Raw genomic sequence first — 19,736 nt, forward strand, 5'->3', positions numbered from 1 at the left:
CCAAGCTATCCTTGGGTGTGCTCCTCTTGGTAGTTGATGGATTTCAAATATAATGTATATATTTATGTATATAAGTATATTTAAAAAAAACAAAAAAAAAAAAAAAGAAGAGAAAGGAGTGTTTGTAAGATTGCTATACATACTATTGACATTTTGGACTGATGTTTTTATCTTTTGGTGTAATTAAATATTGTTATATGATTAATTGTTTCAATGGCCTATTCGTCTCAGAGGCACGTAAAAAATGTTGGTACTGACGTCGGCGAGGACCTCTTATTGCCTGTATGACGTCAGACGGCATCGCGTGGGCAATTGTGACGTCCTCGTCGACGTGCAAAAGCTAGGAAGAAGATTTCCGTCGAAAGCTGGCGCAAGGGGAGAATTCAATAAGTGAGGAATCCACAGGTAGCTAATGTATCCACCAGAAAAGGCGTTACCGAAGGTAAGTAACTCGTTCTTATATGTCCTGACAGTGAAATATTGTTAAATTCGTTTTTCACTGTTACAAGGCCTGTCCCTCTCATAGGTTAACATGGGGGCTACCTTTAAATCTGATTAAAGTGTAGATTCCCTTTGGGAGCGGATGGACATGTGGAGTTTGGGTTCTCTGAGCTCACAATTTAAAAATACATCTTTTAGTAAAGTTGATCTTAAGATTGTGTGTTTGAAAATGCCACTTTTAGAAAGTGAGCATTTTCTTGCTTATACCATTTCTGTGACTCGCTCTGTTTGTGGATCCCCTGTTTGGGTCAGTTTTACAATTGGGCTGGTTGCACCTCACACTAGATAGTGACACAAAGGGAGCTGGGGTGTAGCCTGCATACCCTGATGAGCCATCTGTGCTAGGAGGGAGAGGAGGAGTGGTCACTCACACCTGAAAGGGCTGTGCCTGCCCTCACACAATGCAGTCGCCAACCCCCTGGTGAGTGTCTGGGGCCTGGCCTGGGCAAGGCAGGATTTCACATTCAAAGGAGACTTTACTTTGAAGTATGCCTACTTCAAAGGAGAAATTGGGTATAAGAAGGGCACCCAAAACCACTGACTTGAGAAACACTTATGGAGCCAAGAGGACCCTCTGCCTGGAGAAGAGCTGAATAGCTGAGGAAGAAGAGCTGCCCTGCCTGTGACTGTGCTTTGTGGAGCTATCCTGCAGTTGCTGCTTCTGCCAGAGTAAGAGGGAAAGATTGGACTTTGTGTGCCTTCCATCTTGAGAAGAAATCTCCAAGGGCTTGATCTAGAGCTTGCCTCCTGTTGTTTGAAGTCTCAGGGACAGCAAAGACTTCTCTCTGCCAGCACCTGGAATCTCTGGAGAGACTCCTACTCTGCCCTGTGGTGTCCATCCAGTTCCTGGGACCCTGAAAGGAGAAGCTGGCAGCCTAAAGACAAGGAAATCCACGCACAGAGCACCGTGCGGGAAAAAGATTGATGCAACTCTGATCTGCGGCTGAAAAAATGACGCGCCGCCGGCTCCGCAGCTGAGAAACGACGCTCGCAGGAAAAGTGACCGAAGAATCGACGCACGGAGCAGGAGAATTACGCGCAGCATCGCTGACGGAGGCTGAGAGATCACAACCTGCACTGTGGGGTTTTCGGATCATCGTGCGGCTGGATTTCCTACTCACACCCGTCCGTGCAGGGTTATTTTTGACGCACACCTGCCCGTGCGGGGTTAGTTTTGACGCGCACCAGGTACAATTTCACGCTAGCAGCGCAAGTGTGTTTTTAAAACTACTTAATGACTCTTTTTGCATTTTTTGATAACTTGACCTGTGTATGGTGGATTTTTGTCGTTTTGGTCTTGTTTTGTTTAGATAAATATTTCCTATTTTAATAAACTGGTGTTGTCATTTTGTAGTGTTTTCATTAAGTTACTGTGTGTGTTGGTACAAATGCTTTACACCTAGCACTCTGAAGTTAAGCCTACTGTTCTGCCAAGCTACCAAGGGAGTAAGCAGGGGTTAGCTGAGGGTGATTCTCTTTTACCCTGACTAGAGAGAGGGTCCTTGCTTGAACAGGGGGTAACCTGACTGTCAACCAAAGACCCCATTTCTAACACCTATCCAATATTACTTTTTTCAATTTTTGGGTGTATTAAATATGTTGGCATTGCATGCTCTTGCCCAGGGAAGTAAAAAACAATAATGTTTAAAAGCATTTAAAAGAGTCAGTCGAACTCAGTTAAAACACAGATGTCCTCCCTGTAGCTGTTTACGTGTTACTAGATCCTAATGCTCTCAAGCCTTTCAGTCAAGTTTCTGCTAAGCACATGGAATTGCTTTAGGTTTATCGATTTTAGATGTACATACTTAGCAGTTCCTTGATTTATTTTCATTTTTGATTTTAATTGTGTAGCACGTGCTGTGGCACCGATGCCACAAAGTGTGAGAACCCGTCTAAACATAGGTTATTGCTAAATGTTCCTACTAAACAGGCAGTCACAAGTGCAGTTATCTTACAGGCACTAGGGTCCTGATTTTAGTGGTACAGCAGGTGCAGTGACACAGGGGCCAAAAGCTCTAGGAACCCCTCTTTAACACCAAATATTGCTATATATTATTACTAAACAGTCACACGTGCAGTTACCTTGCAGGCACCTGGTCTTGATTTGAATGGTGCAGCAGGTGCAGTGGCACCAGGACCAAAAGTTGGCATAACTCCTCTAAACACCAAATATTGCTATATTTTCCTACTAAATAGAAAGTCACGAGTGCAGTTACCTTGTGGGCAATACGGTCATGATTTGAATGGTGAACCAGGTGCAGTGGCACAAGGCCCAAAAGTTGTCAGAACTCTTCTAAACACCAGATATTGCTGTATTTTACTACTAAACAGGCAGTCACAAGTACAGTTACCTTGCAGGCATTTGGATCATGATTTGAAAGGTACAGCAGGTGCAGTGGCACCATGGCGAAAAGCTCTAGGAACCCCATTAAACACCAAATATTGCTGTTTTGTTTACTACCAAACAGACTGTAACAAGTACAAATATCTTGCAGGAACCAGGGTCATTATTTGAATAGGGGCCATAATGGTTTTAGATTTCCTCTAAATATAGATTTGTGTTAAATTTACTATGAACAGGCAAGTGCAGTTATCTTGCAGGCACTGGGGTCACCAGGCCCAAAAGTTGTCAGAACTCCTCTAAAAAAACGGATTTTGCTATATTTTACTACTAAAGAGGCAGTCACAATTGCAGTTACCTTGCAGTTAAAAGGGGAATGATTTGAATGGTGCAGCAGTGCAGTGACACCTAGGCCAAAAGCTCCAGGGACCCCAATAAACACAGATTATTGCTAAATGTTCCACTAAACAGGCAGTCATAAGTGCAGTTATCTAGCATGCACTAGGGTCATGATTTCATTGGTGCAGCCGGTGCCGTGGCACCGGAAACAAAAGCTCTAGGAACCCCTCTATACACTGATTATTGGTATATTTTACGGCTACCCCAGCAGTCACAAGTGCAGTTATCTTGCAGGCACTACAGTCAAGATTTGAATGGTGCAGCAGGGGCAGTGGCACCACGGCCAAAAAATTGTCATGAATCCTCAAAACACCAAGTATTGTTTTAATTAACATAATATGCATTTGTAAAGGTCACCGTCACCTGTAAGCATGTTGGCACTGAATAACAGATGCTTATTGTTACCCACCTTAATGGTACTCATTTTATCGACCTCAGAACTTGGATGAAAGGCTGAGTGGACCCGCCAGGATTTGAGCCTGTGACCTTGAGGTCAAACACAGGCCCCTACGGTGGACACATTAGTCCACTAAGCCACCAGCCTGTTTTTCTACTAAACAGGCAGTCACAAGTGCAGGCACTATGGATATGATTCCAATGGTGCAGCACGTGCAGTGATTCCGGGGCCAAGAGCTCTAGGAACCCTTCTGAAAACCAAATATTGCTTTTTTTTTTATTTTTTTTTATACAACTAAATAGGCAGTCACATGTGCAGTTATCTTGAAGGCATTAGAGTCATGATTTGAATGGTGCAGCAGATAGTGGCATCATGCCCAAAAGCTCTAGGAACCCCACTAAACACAAATCATGCTAAATATTACTTCTACACATGCAGACACTTGCAGTTATCTTACAGGCACTAAGGTCATGATTTGAATGGTGAGAGGCCAAAAGTTGACATAACTCATCAAAACCCCAAATATAGCTATATTTTACTGCTAAACAGGCATGCACAATTGTGGTTACCTTACAATTAAAAAGGGCATGATTTGAATGGTGCAGCAGGTGCAGTGACACTACACATTAGTATACTCTGATACAATGCTATATTAACTAAGGTACATATTAAAAGTTTGGAACCCTGGGATATTAATTGGACATACATCACATCATAAACAACTATTAATGGTTTATCACATTTAAAACAAAGATTATTATAACGTTTTTCTAATATTTATAATCCAGTTAGTAAGACAGAATGCAAAAGAAAAAACAAAAGTCAAACCTATTGGCTTTGCCAATGGTTGTTGCGCTTGTCTCTCTGTTATGCACCGGTATGTCCCAGGATAGACCTTTGGGGTGAGTAGGCACCAAATAAATCTACTTAACTTAACATAACAATACTTACAAGAGACTAATATTAATTTAAGTAGTCCACCCATCACCATTTGTTGTTTCAGTGAGTAGCTGTAAGCGCAGATGAGTATGTCAGTCATAGGTCTGATAGCTCGTTCTGCCACAGGAGTCGAGCTGCACCTCACTGATCAGTAGTCAGCCCCTGACTGAGACAATGATGGTTCGCTCTGACCCCCTATTTCCGAATATTTGATGAGCAGTTTCACAGCAAATATGAGTTTACGAATGGCATGGATGTGTTTATGCAAGTGACTTATCTACATAGCCTATTACAGTTGTTCATTGCTGAATCAATTACAACTCGCAACAGACAAAGAAATGTGCTAATGGTCTTCCTTGATTTTCACTTCTATTTAGATTTCATTTGGAAAGTAGCCCTATTTTTAGCACCTCACTGGTGCGAAAGAGAGCCTATACTAAATGTAGATTGGGAGTAAACAGCCCTTATCCAAAGTTTTGAATTCTGCAAGTCTGTGACCGAGGCATGATGCACGGAGAGAAGCCAATATCAGGGTTGCTGAGCTTGCTTTTTTCCTAGCACATAAGTTGTCCTCTGTGAGCAGGAAGTGAAACTCCAGCAGCTGCTATTGCTGGCAGCCTGCAGGGTACTGAATAGAGCTGGCAATGCCGGCTACTGTTCTCCTTTATGATGTATGGCTGGAATCTGCGTCTGACCCGGCCCCTGCGTTGATTGCCTGTAGTACTCTGCATAATATTATAGTGGGGATAGTGTCGCTGTTCATCAGAATCGAAGAGCGTGAGAATAATTTCCCCATACCCTTGGGAACTGACCATATTACTGCACCTTTGTTTATTTTATGGTTTCTTTAAAGTACTTCATTTTGCGGCTATGCTACTTCGAAGACCTAAATATAAGACATATGCGGGTCTTCATTAACGTTTAATGAACCCACCTTGGTGTGCTGAGAAGATGGTGATGAATCGGTAGCGAAGAGTCCACAGGAGACTCGTGAATGCTTGTCCGATATTTGCTATAGGCAAGTGACAAGCAGGATGACAAGAAGGTCCAGAGTCAAATAACCAGCTTGATGATGAATAGATAGTGGGATGAGTAGGTCTAGCTTGGTGGGTGGGTGTGGGAGACTGGGGGCGTGAGTGAGTAGGTGGCCTGCTACTCATAAATGGTGTGGAAGAGGTATAGCTTCAGTTCTCTGCAATCTGATAGAGATCTGCTCGAACAGCATTCCAGAGAACAGAGTTCTACTCTGTATGTTGAATGGGTTCATGAGAAAGCCTACTCTTGTTTGTATATTTATTTATATGCATTTTTATAGCCTGACCTAAGAACATTAAGGTAGAAGAGCGCTTTACGTAAGAACAAAAGGATTTATGAAATATAGTGTAAACATGGTTTAAGGTCTAGATTAGAATGAAGAACAAGATCAAGTTGCATAGTATGCTGTCGGACCCTGTTCAGCGGGCCACTGGGCAAGTAGATGCTACAGATGCTACAGGGCCTCAGCTGTGGGGGCTGGTGTCATTTGCCTCTGACACCCCCAAGACGGTTGTATAGCTTTGCAAAGTGGCCCAAGTACAACCCATTCACCAGTTTACCCTCAGTGGTAGTGATGGCGCGCATTCACAGTCTTCTTAGGGAAGATAATATGAAGGTACAACAATCTGAGCACCCACCAAACCCCAAAATCACAGTAACGGATTATCCAGCCCAGTACTTGTCTCTATATAAGAGAAGTACTTTAATCCACGTTAAAGCGTTATCCTACAGACTCCCATATGTGGGCACTTAGAGCCACTGTACCACGGGTGGGGGTACCCCCAATGCTGGCCCTCTACCTCTCCTCCCTCTCTACAATAAGTAGGTCTTTTTAGTGGGTCTAAGGCACAGGTGCAGTGTTCCCCCTCCTCAAGCAGTCAGTCCACAATCTCTGTTGTAGTTTCTCACCAAAAGCAAATTCTCCTGGTGGGCCTCGTCTAGGCCTCAGCATGCATCAGTCCGTGTCCTTGCTCCCATTGGGGAAGATGCACCAGTCGCGGGTGTGCCATCCTACTAATCTGATCCCTGGAAAAGATGCTGAGTCTTGCAGTGAAGTCAGGAGGGGGCTGCAGGAAGGAGCGTGAGCTACCTTTGGAGCCTTGACCCTCTTCCGGGTCGACAGTGAGTCAACAGAAAGTTAGAATTCACACGTTTGGCAGGGTCGTTCTTCCACTCATGCTGTTTGATGAGTTGATGGGTCAGCTGGACAGGCTTCATAGGAATTGAAGCTGCAATACCTGGGTGTGTGGGGCAGCAGTTGGGCTGCTTCTAGGTTCTTTACAGTGTCATCTGGGTGACACCATTCTATACGGCACACTTCCATTCGGAGCTTCAAGCAAACACACTCAGAGTCACATTGACACAGGTCACGAAGGCATACAGTAGGGAAGTGCATCTTTAGTCACAGCAGCGTTGCCTGCTTGGGCACTATTGGGCAAGAGCTGCAGGCTAATCATTTTGAAATTGGTTCTGGAACACTTGGACATGTGCTACGTGCCTAGCAACCGTCTGTTCTTCAGTGGTGCATACTGCTCAGGCCCACTTAGAGCTAGTGCTGCGTACTGCAGCTGCATAGGTCCACTCGGGCACATTTCAGGCCAGTGCCACAGACCATCAGGGGGGAAGGTTTTGCTGGGGCAATCCACTTGGGCATACTTTGGCAAGTGCAACATATCCTCTGTCAGAAACACACTGGTTAGGAGTCTCTTGTGGATGGACTCCCAGTTTCGGGGTCAAACTTACTTAGTGCTGGTAGTCACCTCCTCCTTCAGGATTGGCTCACTCCGGTCCTCTTCCCTGAGGCAGGGTATGTCCTGGCGTTGCGGAACGGGGAGACAGTTCTCCCTTCAGATTAGACTCTAGGCAATGCCCCCTCATCTCTGGGAAGCTAGCTGAAAGACACCAGCTCTGGTTGCTTAGCAGTCCTCAAGGTACACACCCCTCCTTGGTCAAAGACAGCTTAGAAGTCAGATAACAAGTGGGTCAATAGCTTCCATTTGTATACAGGTATAACAGAAAGGAATTTTGTATTCTCTATCTGCACTCTCAGAAGTGGTTTGGATTGGTTCTTCTTTCATGTGCCCTTCTCTGGCTGATTTACAGACTTAGCCTTTGTCTAGAGTGATGCTTTTCACAGCAGGGTTGTCTCCATGTTACACACCCCAGAGAGGCACAAAGAGTGAGCATTCTGCACCTGGCTATCAACAGCCCTACTGACAATGATCAGGAAGAGAGCCAAAAGGCAGGCTTCCCTTAAAGGACTCTTCAGACTCTGGAAAAAGACTGCTGTAAATCCCCCCCCCCCCCCCCCCCCCCCCCTCTTCATCTTTGGAATGGCAGTACTCAGGAATATTGCAGAAAATGACTTAATTGAATTACTTAGGGGACGCATGCCTCCTCTACATCTTGTGCACATGATCAGGGTAGGGGCTTCCAAAATGGCCTCCTTCACTCTGGTTCACTCAGACACACCCTGTGCTTGTATTATGCAGACTACACAAATACATAGAGGCACAAATACGCTGGGCTGATCACTAAAGGATTCAGGCTAGCTTGTAGATGTGGAGCTTTACACAAGGGGGGCAGAAGGCCACCACTCACTCCCATGACACAGATAAAAAGGTCACCCCACTACTCTACATGCCAGAGTTTGACACAAGTGTGGTAGTCCACTGCCACTAAGGACTGTGCGCTTGGTGTACTCTTTCATTTCTAGGACCGGTCCAGGACCGCACCTACAGCAAGGGAATGGTCTAGGTCTTTGCTTACATGCTAGATTAGCGTGAAAGTGTAGCCAAACATAAAAAACATGATACCAGGTACTCTAAGTTTGGTACACCAGGCAGGTGACAGTGCCACCCCAACATTTACCAATATGTTGTACTGTAAACGGGTACGAGAAAGTAAACAAGGCAGTTGGTAGCTACAATATTTACATCTAGTCTTGACTAGCAGAGGGTGAGTCTTAAATAGGGAGCAGACAATCCTATGGGTATTGTTTGTCTTCATACCCATAGCAAGACTGGATACAGTTTCCATATTCTTTGGAATTAGGAAAGTGCCCTCTGGTGAACCTAATCTTCAGTCCAGAGTATTTTTTGTTACTGCTCTGGCTTGGTCACTACACAAGAAAGAAAGGTACCTTTCATATTTGTGAGTACCGTTGTAAAAATAGATCCTTGAGATGTTTCTTAAAATTGTCATGGAAGGGATTCTTCCTTATAGCTGGAAGGATGGAGTTCCATATTCTGGGGCCACTTCCTTAGAAACACTGCTTCAACTTTTTCAAATAAGCCATTTCCAGAAGAACTGTTTCTGCACTTCAGAGTGAGAAGGAACCACTTAAGATGGCTGGTTTGTAGTCCGGTAGTTTGTAACTCTCCTGTACATCACTTTGTGAACAATATAGGCCAGCTTGAATACGTTTCTGGCCTGAATGGTGAACCATTATAGGTGATTACGGTAGGGGTAATGTGGTTTGAACTTTGCATCAGTTCGTAGTTGACCAGTGGTGTTGATAATTTGTTTTTGGAATGCCAGACAATTTACAGTTCCTGTAGCTAAGTCCTGGAGGTTTCGAGTGACTGGGCAACAGTTTTAAAGTGGTCAGTAAGGATGAAGGATTAAACATTTTCTAGCTAACGCATCAAGAATTTTAGATTCTATTAAGGACACACAGGCAAGGATTATGCTTTCTCTCATCCTTACTGACAAACAGCAGCCAATAAACAACCATTAAACTTAAACTACATTCCCCATAAACACATGCTGTCCAATCACAGGCACCTCCTGCCTCCATATATAGCTGCAACACTATAGTCCTTCCTCTTTCTTTGTCATAACAGGAATAACAAAAGTCAGTGAAAAGAACTTGCAGAACAACCGCTCCAACCATCCAATCCAGAACTTGATGAGCACTTGTCTCTTATCTTCTGTAGATGTCCCTGAATCCAGGCGCTCAGATTCTCCATAAACACTCACTCAAGAGCCTTCAAGATGCAGAAACATTCATCCCTGAAGAAAAAGAGAAACAAAAATAATATCCAACTCCAAAGGGCTGGGCAAGTGAACAATAAAGCAATGTACATAATAAATACATATCATGTTTAATTTCAACACAGGTGGGATAATCCTCACCTCTGTGTCCTTAATAGAATCCAAAATTCTTGACACGTTAGCTAGAGTTATTTTTATTCTATGTCAGGACCGGAGGCTTCGGATTATGCTAGTTTAAAGATTACTCACCACCCCGACAACACATCTACTATTGGCTTATGATAAAACACTTTAAAAGGAGAATCACTGGACCAGTCAGCTGTGTTCATGATATCCTCAAATCTCACACCTGTTGTAAACGCCTTGGAAGCCATGGCTACTCTGACAGAATGAGCTCCAAACATAGAGGTATCAATGCCTGCTTCTGTTAATAACCAATGGACCCAACGAGCCAAAGTTGCTGCTGCAACTGGTCTAAATGGTTTTTGCAAAGCAATGACCACAGACTTCATGTCTAAATTCTCTTGTAACATTCTCATAAGGTTTTGTGCACTGTACCACACATAATGTTTTATCATTAGGAAATGAGGGGTAAGAAATACACAGTGACAATGTTTGTGTGTGCCCTGAAATGGTAAAGGAAACCCCAGAAGGAGTAAATACTCTACCTGATAAGTCCAGAGCTTTGACATCCGAAATACATCTGCATGAAGGTAAGCATAGTAACATAGTAAGCGTATCTGAAAGCTGTTTCCGAGGAAGGTCCTCATTACAAGGCCAATTCTTAAGGAAATGTAGGACCACATTGACATTCCATAAAGGCAAATTCCTCGGTGGAGGAGGTTTAACCATATGGATGCCTCTGAGGAGCTTGCACATTAACGGATGTTCGCCCACCGGTTTACCTTGAATATGAGGATGACCTGCTGAGATATTTGAACAGAGTTGTTAATCGTTTGGTAGGCCAAACCTTTGGAGGCCAAGTCCGATAAAAAAATTGACTATGACATGAATTTCAAATCCTATGGGATCCAAACTCCTTTCACCGCACCAACATAGCCACTTCCTCCAGGCCTGCTCATATCTCTTATGAGTGGAGGGGGCCCAGCATTGAGATAGGAAATACAAAGCTGAGTCTGAAACTCCCGGCACTTGCCAACGTCTCTGGAAAGTCTCCACGCCATCAGACAATTGCCCCTGCATGATTAGAGGATGAACTCTGTCCGAAGGGTCTAAGAGAAGATGTTCTCTGTCCGGAATGATCACTGGGAAGGCGCACGAAAGAGTCCTTGCCAAAGGGAACCAAGGCTGAGCTCTCCAAAAGGGAGTCGCCAAGATCATCTCCGCCGATTGCTGAATTATTTGAACCATCATCCTTGGAATCATGGCAATCGTCAGGAAGGCATATAGAAGTCCCTGAGGCCAGGATTGAAGGAATGCATCCATCCCTGCTGGAAGGGGATCAGGTCTCCATCTGTAATAGACCGGGAGCTGATTGTTCAACCGGGTGGCAAACAAGTCGATCTGACAAAACCCCCACTGTTTCTGAAGTGCTTGGAATACCTCCGGCGTGAGTTTCCAATCACCGAAATCTCGGAGGAAACAAGTATTCCAATCCGCTGTCGTATTGGATCGACCCGGAATATACTCGGCCATCACCGAAATCTGATGGTTCAGACAATAATGCCAGAAATCCTTTGCTATCTCCGTCAACAGGCGAGATCTGGTCTCTCCGAGGCGATTGATATATTGGACCCCTGACACATTGTCCATCCTGAGGAGACTGCAACAATGCGTTTTGCGGGGAGAAAGGGATTGAAACGCAAATGCCCCCACCAACAGTTCCAGGCAATTGATGTGATAATTCAGTTCCCCTGGGGACCAACGAACTGAACCACATCATGCTCCCCAGCCCCAAAGGCTGGCATCCGACTCTATCACCAAGTCTGGAGCTGATGAGAAAATCACCCGTCCATTCCAGGCCTCCATACGAGTGAGCCACCAAGAAAAATCTCTTTCTTGGCCTCCTCCGAAATCTGAATATGTTCCGAATACTGAAGGCCTTTCTGGAGATGTAACATTTTCAATCTCTCAAGAGCCCTGTAATGGAGAGGCCCTAGAAAAATGGCTTGGATCGAGGATGCCAAAAGTCCCAGTAGATGTGCCAACATCTTCAGTGATATAGTCAGGGAGACAAGGGCTCTACTCAACTCTTTCTTGATCATTATCCGTTTGGCTAAGGGAAGTAAAAGCAAGGCTCTGACTGAATCTATTTGGAAACCTAAGAATTCAATGCTCTGTGACGGTGTACCAAGCATGATTTCTCAGCGTTGATGATGAACCAGAGGTTCTGAATTAATTGAATCGTCCAGTTGAGATGACATCTGACAGTATCCTTGTCCTGTAACATAATCAGGATGTCGTCGAGGTAAACAATAATTCTCACCCCTCTTTCGCTCAAATGTTCAACTACTGGACGCATAATCTTGGTGAAACACCAAGGTGCTGATGACAGACCGAAGGGGAGTGTGGTGAATTCGAACAAGTGGAATTCCATTTAAATTGGAGGAAGCGTCGATGAGGTGCGAAAATTGGCACCGAAAGATATGCGTCTTTTAGGTCTAATCTGACTAGCCAATCGCCGTTTTGCAATAAATCTCTGAGGAGATGAATGCCCTCCATCTTGAAATGGTGATAAACCATCCAAGAGTTGAACTGTTTGAGATTCAAAACCAGGCGGGAGCCGCCTCCTTTCTTTTGAACCAGATAAATTGTGCTCATAAACCCATGAGGATGCGGGCGAGATTCCATCACTGCTCCTTTTTGTTTCAGAGCAGCAACCTCTTTGTCTATGAAAGATTGCTCTTTGCGGGAAAAATAGAGAGGTGGGGGGGGGAAGCGTTTCAGACCAGAGGAGCGTAAAACTCCAGACGAAAGCCCTGAATCGCCTGCGGAATCGAAGGGTCCTGTGGGATTTCTCGCCAGGCTAGAGGAAAAAGTTGAATTCTTCCCCCCAATACCACTTCTGAAACATGAATAATCCTTACCTGATGTACTAGCCTCCTGTCCTGAACCACCACCATGGGAGCCCCTGTGGTTCCTGCCTCCACCTCTGTACCGTGTGGGGTAGAAACTGGAGGAAGTGTATTGTCCTCCTCTGCCTCTCTGCTGTGCAATCCTGGAGGTCTGAAAACCTCGGCCGTACGCTCAACCCCTGAAACGCCCAGCCCTGCGCAAAAAGAGCATTACTGTAGACCTTCTTAATGGATGACTGGGCCTTATCCAGGGCAGTCAATTTGGCTACATATTTTCCCAAATCCTTAATAAACTTATTTCCAAAGAGCATTCGGTTTGCTAGGGACCCTGCTTCATTAGTTGCTAAGTCTGGTAACTTAGGATCCAATCGCATAAGGAAGGAGTGATGGTGCTCTGTGGACATGGTGCAGTTAGCGTTACAGAGGATAGAAATAGCGCATTGAGCCCATTGCAGCACTGTCTCTGAGTCCAGGGGAGAGCTGGATTCTTTTGCTTGGATCACTAAAGCTAATATTTTTGTGATCGGGCTAGATACATCAAGAAGCTTATCTTGGCAGCCGCGCCAAGCGCGGTCTAAACCTTTCTTGGGGTCTTTTGCGAATTTTTCAAGAAATGTCACCATGCTTGGATCTAATTCTGGGGTACCTTACCAGTTAAGGACAGTCTGGGACATTCTGAACGCAAGGTTTTGCGAACATCTTTTTCGAAACGTTTCCTTAGTCTGTCTTGAACATAGTGGGCGACTTCGGCAGAGGGAACCCATTCCGTGGATCTAGGATGTATAATATCCTCCGGGGCAAACAAAAGATTACGCCCGCTCGGAAGAGTCTCCTCGGAAACGTGGTGAGATTTGCGCTTTTTCTTTAGTGGAGGAGGGGAATCTTGAGACTCGTCAGATCCGAGTTAGACTGCGAGAGTACTTGCGCCTCCTCTTGAGGTTGAGGGAGGAATGGAAATTGGGTTGTGGAGTCACGAGGGGAATGCCCTTCATATTTATGATCCCTCAACACAGATGACAGCATTTGCGCCAAAATATCAGATGAAGAGGCTCCTCCTGAAAGTTTTCTAGGCAATCCTGAAACGTCTAGGGATTGCGAGTGAGTCAACAGACTGTTTTCGCCTAAAAATTGGTCAGTGATTGAGTAAAAGGCTTCAGGGCTTTTATTAAGGCCTAATTTATGGAGTCCTGCACATGGTGGTCCAGTGCCTCCACTAGTCTCTCCTCCATCTGGTGCTCCTCCGGCACCTCTTGCAATTCCTGAAATTTATCTTCATCATCGCTGTAGTAGGCCATTATTAAATTCAAAAGGAATGGAGGAGTTCAACAAAGGGAGGGGGTAATGACCCTGTGGCAGGTTTGAAGTATTCTCAAATTGGCAGTAGAAGAACTGCCTGGCCAGCACTTAAAACTTGATCTGGGAGGGAGCACTTGCACACAAAAGATGTACTTTAATATATATATTAATATATTTCCCCTGGGCACAGCCCTAAATGCTTATTGCAGCCCCATCAGGTATTTTCCGAGTCCACGGTAATGCGAGGTGCTGTGCGCGCGTGAAGAGTTGATCCGAAATGAAAATCAGAACTTCCCCTTCGCGCATGCGGCACAATAGAAAGTGGACCATGTACTCTACAATTAAATAACAGGTGGAAAACTCCGCCGGACTCGCTCCCACTCCCTGCTGGCTTCAGTATAGGGATCGAATGAGATCTCCGAATACACTATAATCGCGTGCAAAAAACACTGCATTCTTAACAGATTGTACAGATGAGATATACAAGGAAAACACTTATCTGGCTTCTGCAGCAGCAAAGAAAGAGGAAGGACTCTAGTGTTGCAGTTATATATGGAGGCAGGAGGTACCCATGATTGGACAGCATGGATTTATGGGAAATGTAGTTTAAGTTTAATGGTTGTTTATTGGCTGCTGTTTGTCAGTAAAGATAAAAGAAAGCATAATCCGAAGCCTCCGGTCCTGACATAGAATCTGATCCCCCTGTGGAGTATTATTTTGTGTTAGGCCCCTTCAGCAAGTGTACTGATGTGGCAGGATAGGTTCAGATTTTGGATTTTCAACTATGGATGTTTTGCAGTTAAGTATATTTATCCCATTGAACCAGTTTGCATAAGGGTACTGCATGGTAAGGGGTGATTAGCAGGAACTCCGTGTTTAGAGAGTTCACTTTGAGAGGGTGTAGTGACATCCATGCTGAATGTTCATCTTTATGAGATTTGGATGAACTTTTAAGTTGTTTCTCATAGGAAGGGGACCAGTTTGGCTTGCTGGTCCAATTAGTTCAAAAAGATTACTAACGGGCTAGGTCAGTGCCTCCTTATACAGTGATGATGGAGCAGGCATCTTGAACCTAGTGGTCTGTAGACAAGGCGCCATATTAATAACAGAAAAACAAAGCACATTTGTTCAAATAGGAGGAATTTAAATTTAAAGTGAAAAAACATGCTTTATAAGATATTAAGACGTGATTGGCTTAATTGAAAGTGGAGAAAAACATGGACTTAATATTTCATAGGAATATTTTTATCCACTTTACATTCCTCACATTTGAAAAAAATTACAGTATTTTTCATTTATAAGTATGGCACAGTGTCTACTGGGCACTGAGAGGCCTGCTGTTTGTAAATGCAACAGTTTGAAATGGGATAAAATTAAAAACGAATTAACCTAATCATTAAGTTGACTCTTCATTTGAATTTTCTCCCATTTAAAAGCATTCAGAAACATCATTTTGTTCTCATGAACCAATGCTGTGAGCTACTCTGAAGGTGTCTGTGAGCAACTAGTAGCACTAGTTGGAGACACCTTGTAGATGATACCTGACATTTCAGCCAATCCTCGTTGCATTTGCTGTGTGAAGTGGCTCTCGCGGCACTTGAGAGCCAGACCCTTCTTGCAGCCAGTCCTTCCGTATAAACACAGCAGTGTCTCTAGGTTCACACAAAGCTTTTTCAAAGCTCATTAGCACATTGCAGGGGCTTGAAGCAGGAGGTTTCTGCATGGGCGCACACACAGAATAGAAGAGACGTTAATGGAAGCTGAAATGTATGTGTTTGAAGCACATTGCATCGTTCAGCGTTCCTGATGTTTAAAGCGATTTGTTTTCTTGTCCTTGTTGCACAGTGCAGTTCACAACATAGGGACCGATATGTTGGAACTTGACTGCCACATAACCAAAGATGACCAAGTCGTCGTGTCACATGACGGAAACCTGAAGAGGTCTGCGGGTGTCGACATCAATATCTGTGACCTGAAATACTGTGTGAGTAAACGTTCCGTACATTTATGCTGATTATGTGTTTTTTAATGATGAAAAATGAATCAAGATTGCACAAGAAACACAAACTCATGACTGTTCATTGTTCATTAGAAACAAATATGAACAACTTTATGTACTAGTTTTACCTCCCAATCTCAAATTCGTCCAAAGTAGCAAAAACCTAGTCTGAACTAAAACTAAGAACTTAAAAGGTTTCTGCCAACATTTCCTACCTTACCAGACATATAGCACAGGGTTGTATTATTATTGAAAGCAATGTTAACGTTTAATTGCGTTATTTCCATATATTCAACAAATGTGCTAGCAACTGTTAACTTCAACATAGGTTCTAGCAGGCCATATCTTCGCCACACTTTAAAAATAATTTATGTACGCTCCATTTAAATTTGCCATCGGGGCATATATCTCACAAGAGTATCCTGAAAATGTGGCTTGCACCCAACCCTTCTGAACTTAGTTGGGCACTTCTGCTTTATGGCGGTGTCCTTGCGTTCTGTGGTCTGTCCAGTTTCTCTTTAAAGGAATTAGGGTTTGAATTATGTTTGTTGACAAACTAGGGTGAGGCTGGGTCTGGACAAGGAGTTATTTTGTTATTTATTTATTAGTTTTATAGTGTTCCTAATTACCCAAGGGTATCCTGGCACTAGCAAACTAATACACTCTATACAGCAACTCGCATAGCAATGGCTCCAGGCAAAGCCTTTGCAAACAAATGGGTTTTTAGTGCTCTGTGAAATTTTAAGATATTTGGCTGAAGGCATAGTTCAGGTGACAATCTGTTCCATGCCAGAGCTGTTACCGCAGAAAAAGCCCGTCCTCCCAGTCTTGCTCTCTGGTATTTAGGTACTGTGATCAGACAGGCAGAGGTCAAGCAAAGCAGTCTGAGAGCAATGTATTTTTTAAACACATCACATATATACTAAGACTGAGCTACTGGGTAAAAGACCGTATGAACCATGCACAGGGCCTTGAACCAACATCTTACATGAACAGGAAGCCAGCGTAACTGGCCAAGTAAAGCTGAGATTCTGTTAAACTTACTCCTTCTAAAAATCAACCTAGATGCCACATTCTGTATAAGTTGTAACCTCTTTATAAGTAATCCAGAAGTCCAACATAGAGAGCATGGCAATAGTCCAGTTTGTTTAAAATCCAGGCTTGCACCAACAACTGTTGAGATTGTTGAGTAATACAAAGGAGGATCTTCTTTAGTTGTTTCATTAGCCGGAAGAATGTAGTCATTAATTTATTAATCTGATGCTTAAATACTACTCCCACATTGTAGGCTGTGGATGCTGCTTCCGGACATTCTCGTAACAATTGGGGCCACCACATAGAGGACCAGATCCGGGGATTACTGAATATCAAAATCTCACTTCTATCTGAATGTAGCCGGAGAGAATTGGCATTCATCCACATAGCTAAATTGATCAAACAGCTTTTGAACTTCTCCTGGAGTTGGGAAATGTTGCCATCCATGCTGATCTGCCAGGGGAGCAACATGTATATTAAAACGATTGGGACTGAGAGCGGACCCCTGAGGAATACCACAGGCAATATCTTAAAAATCTGAGCGAACAGTTGCCATCTGGACTGCCTGAGTTCTAGTTTCCAGAAAGGATTCAAACTATCTGAGTGGGTTGTCTCTAATGCCAATAGCAAATAACCTCTTCAGTGAAATAGTATCAAAGGCGGCTGACAAATCAAGGAAGATGAGTGCCATTGAACTTCCTCCATCCAAGAGCATACAGATGTCATTAGTAGCCACCATAAGTACGGTTTCAGCACTAAGGTAGGATCTGAATCCAGATTATTACCTATTAAACACACCATTTTCCTCACTGTAAGAAGCTAGCTGTGTATTTACCCAGCTCTCCAGGATTTTTGCAAAAAAACAGAAGAAGAGAAATCGGTTGATAATTAGAGCTAAAGCTAGCGTCTACAGTGTTGTAGTTTGACTCTTGCTCTAGGCAAAACTGATGGTTTAAGGAGGACAGCACTTTTGTTTGTAGGTGACTAGGCCAGTCCTACAACAAGTCGCAACGTTCCTCTCAACCCTCCCGACTCACAAGCAGAACCTCACCAAAAACCCAAGTAACAGTAAAAGGTGACGTGTGGCAGCCTTTACGCATGGACTCAAGAGTGCGACCTCTAAGGGAGGTCGGGGTTAAACGGAGATTACCCCTTTCTCTTATAAACAACATGTCTCAATCAGACACAGGCAATGAAAGAGATGCATTCGAGTTTTCAATAGGTTTTATTAACAAGACTATAATCTATGAACAATTGCTTGGACTGCAGTGTTTAGGATAATGAATAATGCAAGGAACAGAATGGTAAAAACAAGAGTCATGAATACAAAGACCCCCCACCATCTTGCAATAACATGAAGTGTAAAGCAGGTGTGGTGTAGGCCCTAATACCCTAGCATGATGAACCTAATTTCTAACCTAAAGAGAACGAGGTGTGTTAAACCTAATCTGCCAGTACCATGTCCACGAGAAGAGCCCCCCCTACACTTGTTACCTTGGAATGAGTTCTCTAGATCAGACTCCGTGGGGACACGAAGAGTGGGTCAGCATCAAGGCAACATGTAGCATAGATAGCCTCAATGGCATCTGGTAGGGATCCCTCTAACTATCTGTCTGTGTAAGGTGTATTTATACAGATCTGATTGGACACCTGACATAGGTATGTTCCCAAACAATAGATAAGACGACATGCTTGGGGAGGCAGTTACATAAACAATTCCCTAGAAAGCACAAGGTGGGAAGGTACCTAATGTGAATACATACATTTTATCTATCTTTGGCACTGATAGTTACGCCTTAGCAGAATGGCACTGATAAAGTGAAACTAAAACATCTTCCTAACTAGAAACAATGCAGCCATCTTGGGAAGATATAATTAAATAATTGCACTAAAACAGAGCAAGCTAAGTAGGGTAAAAGTCACTGAGTGACGGGGGCACAAGTCTGCAAGCCAGAAGGTTAACTCAGCTCCTGCTTCCTATTGAACAAGATAGGATTCACTACAAGAGACTCCTTTTTTAAGAGCAGGGTAACTAATGCTGATGTTCAAAAAGCAGGTACCACACCCCCTCACTAAGGAGTTATTACTCATAATAGTTACTGAACTAAAGGAGCAGGGGGCTAGCTCTATAAAACTCCTAATAAGACGAGGGTTGAGAGGAGAGCCCAACTTGATAGCTCCTCTGTGATAAGTCTAAAATTTGACCAGCAGTATAAGTCAAATTCCACTGCTGGGGTGAATGATCATAAATATGAAGAAATTTTAATCTGAAAGAAATCTGAAATTTCTGAGCAAACGTTTGCGTTCGGGTAGGCATGGGTAAAAGCTGCGTACTTTTTTCGGATTGTTGTAAACAGCAAAAAGTTCTCTAGTAGGTTTGTGTGCATAAAGAAATGTGTGATGATAATAGCTACAGCTATACGCTTTCACAGGCCCTTTATATATTCTAAGTTCTATCGTATAAGCCTCTTTCCCTCCCTCAGAATAATTTTGTTTTTAAATCCTCTTTAGGCTTTTACATTTTCCTTTTGACTGAGTCAATTCTAGAGAATACCAGGGAGCTGATGGCATTTTACGATGTGTAATCATAGTTCTAAGAGGCAATGCTTCATCTAGGGTCCCTACAATCCAGGAATTAAACTGAGTAATAGCATTGTCAACATTAGTATTTGACTGAATATCCGGTTTGGAACTTTCTAAACAATCCTTTAGTCTTGTGTTGTCCAGTTTTGCCCAGGCACAATAGAAAGTTTTCATGGGTGG

At 43.6% G+C, this 19,736-nt stretch overlaps 1 protein-coding gene across 1 annotated transcript in view; it reads left to right on the forward strand.

The window, feature by feature from the left end:
* The window catches only part of GDPD1 (glycerophosphodiester phosphodiesterase domain containing 1), a 243,155-nt gene that overhangs the window by 86,754 nt on the left and 136,665 nt on the right, over nucleotides 1–19,736 (forward strand). Inside the window, exon 3 of the mRNA XM_069226416.1 lies at nucleotides 15,785–15,923. Within this exon, the coding sequence (XP_069082517.1) occupies nucleotides 15,785–15,923 (139 nt within the window). The remainder of the gene's footprint in view (nucleotides 1–15,784; nucleotides 15,924–19,736) is intronic.

The sequence above is a fragment of the Pleurodeles waltl genome, chromosome 3_1 (assembly GCF_031143425.1).
Source record: "Pleurodeles waltl isolate 20211129_DDA chromosome 3_1, aPleWal1.hap1.20221129, whole genome shotgun sequence".
Taxonomy (NCBI): domain Eukaryota; kingdom Metazoa; phylum Chordata; class Amphibia; order Caudata; family Salamandridae; genus Pleurodeles; species Pleurodeles waltl.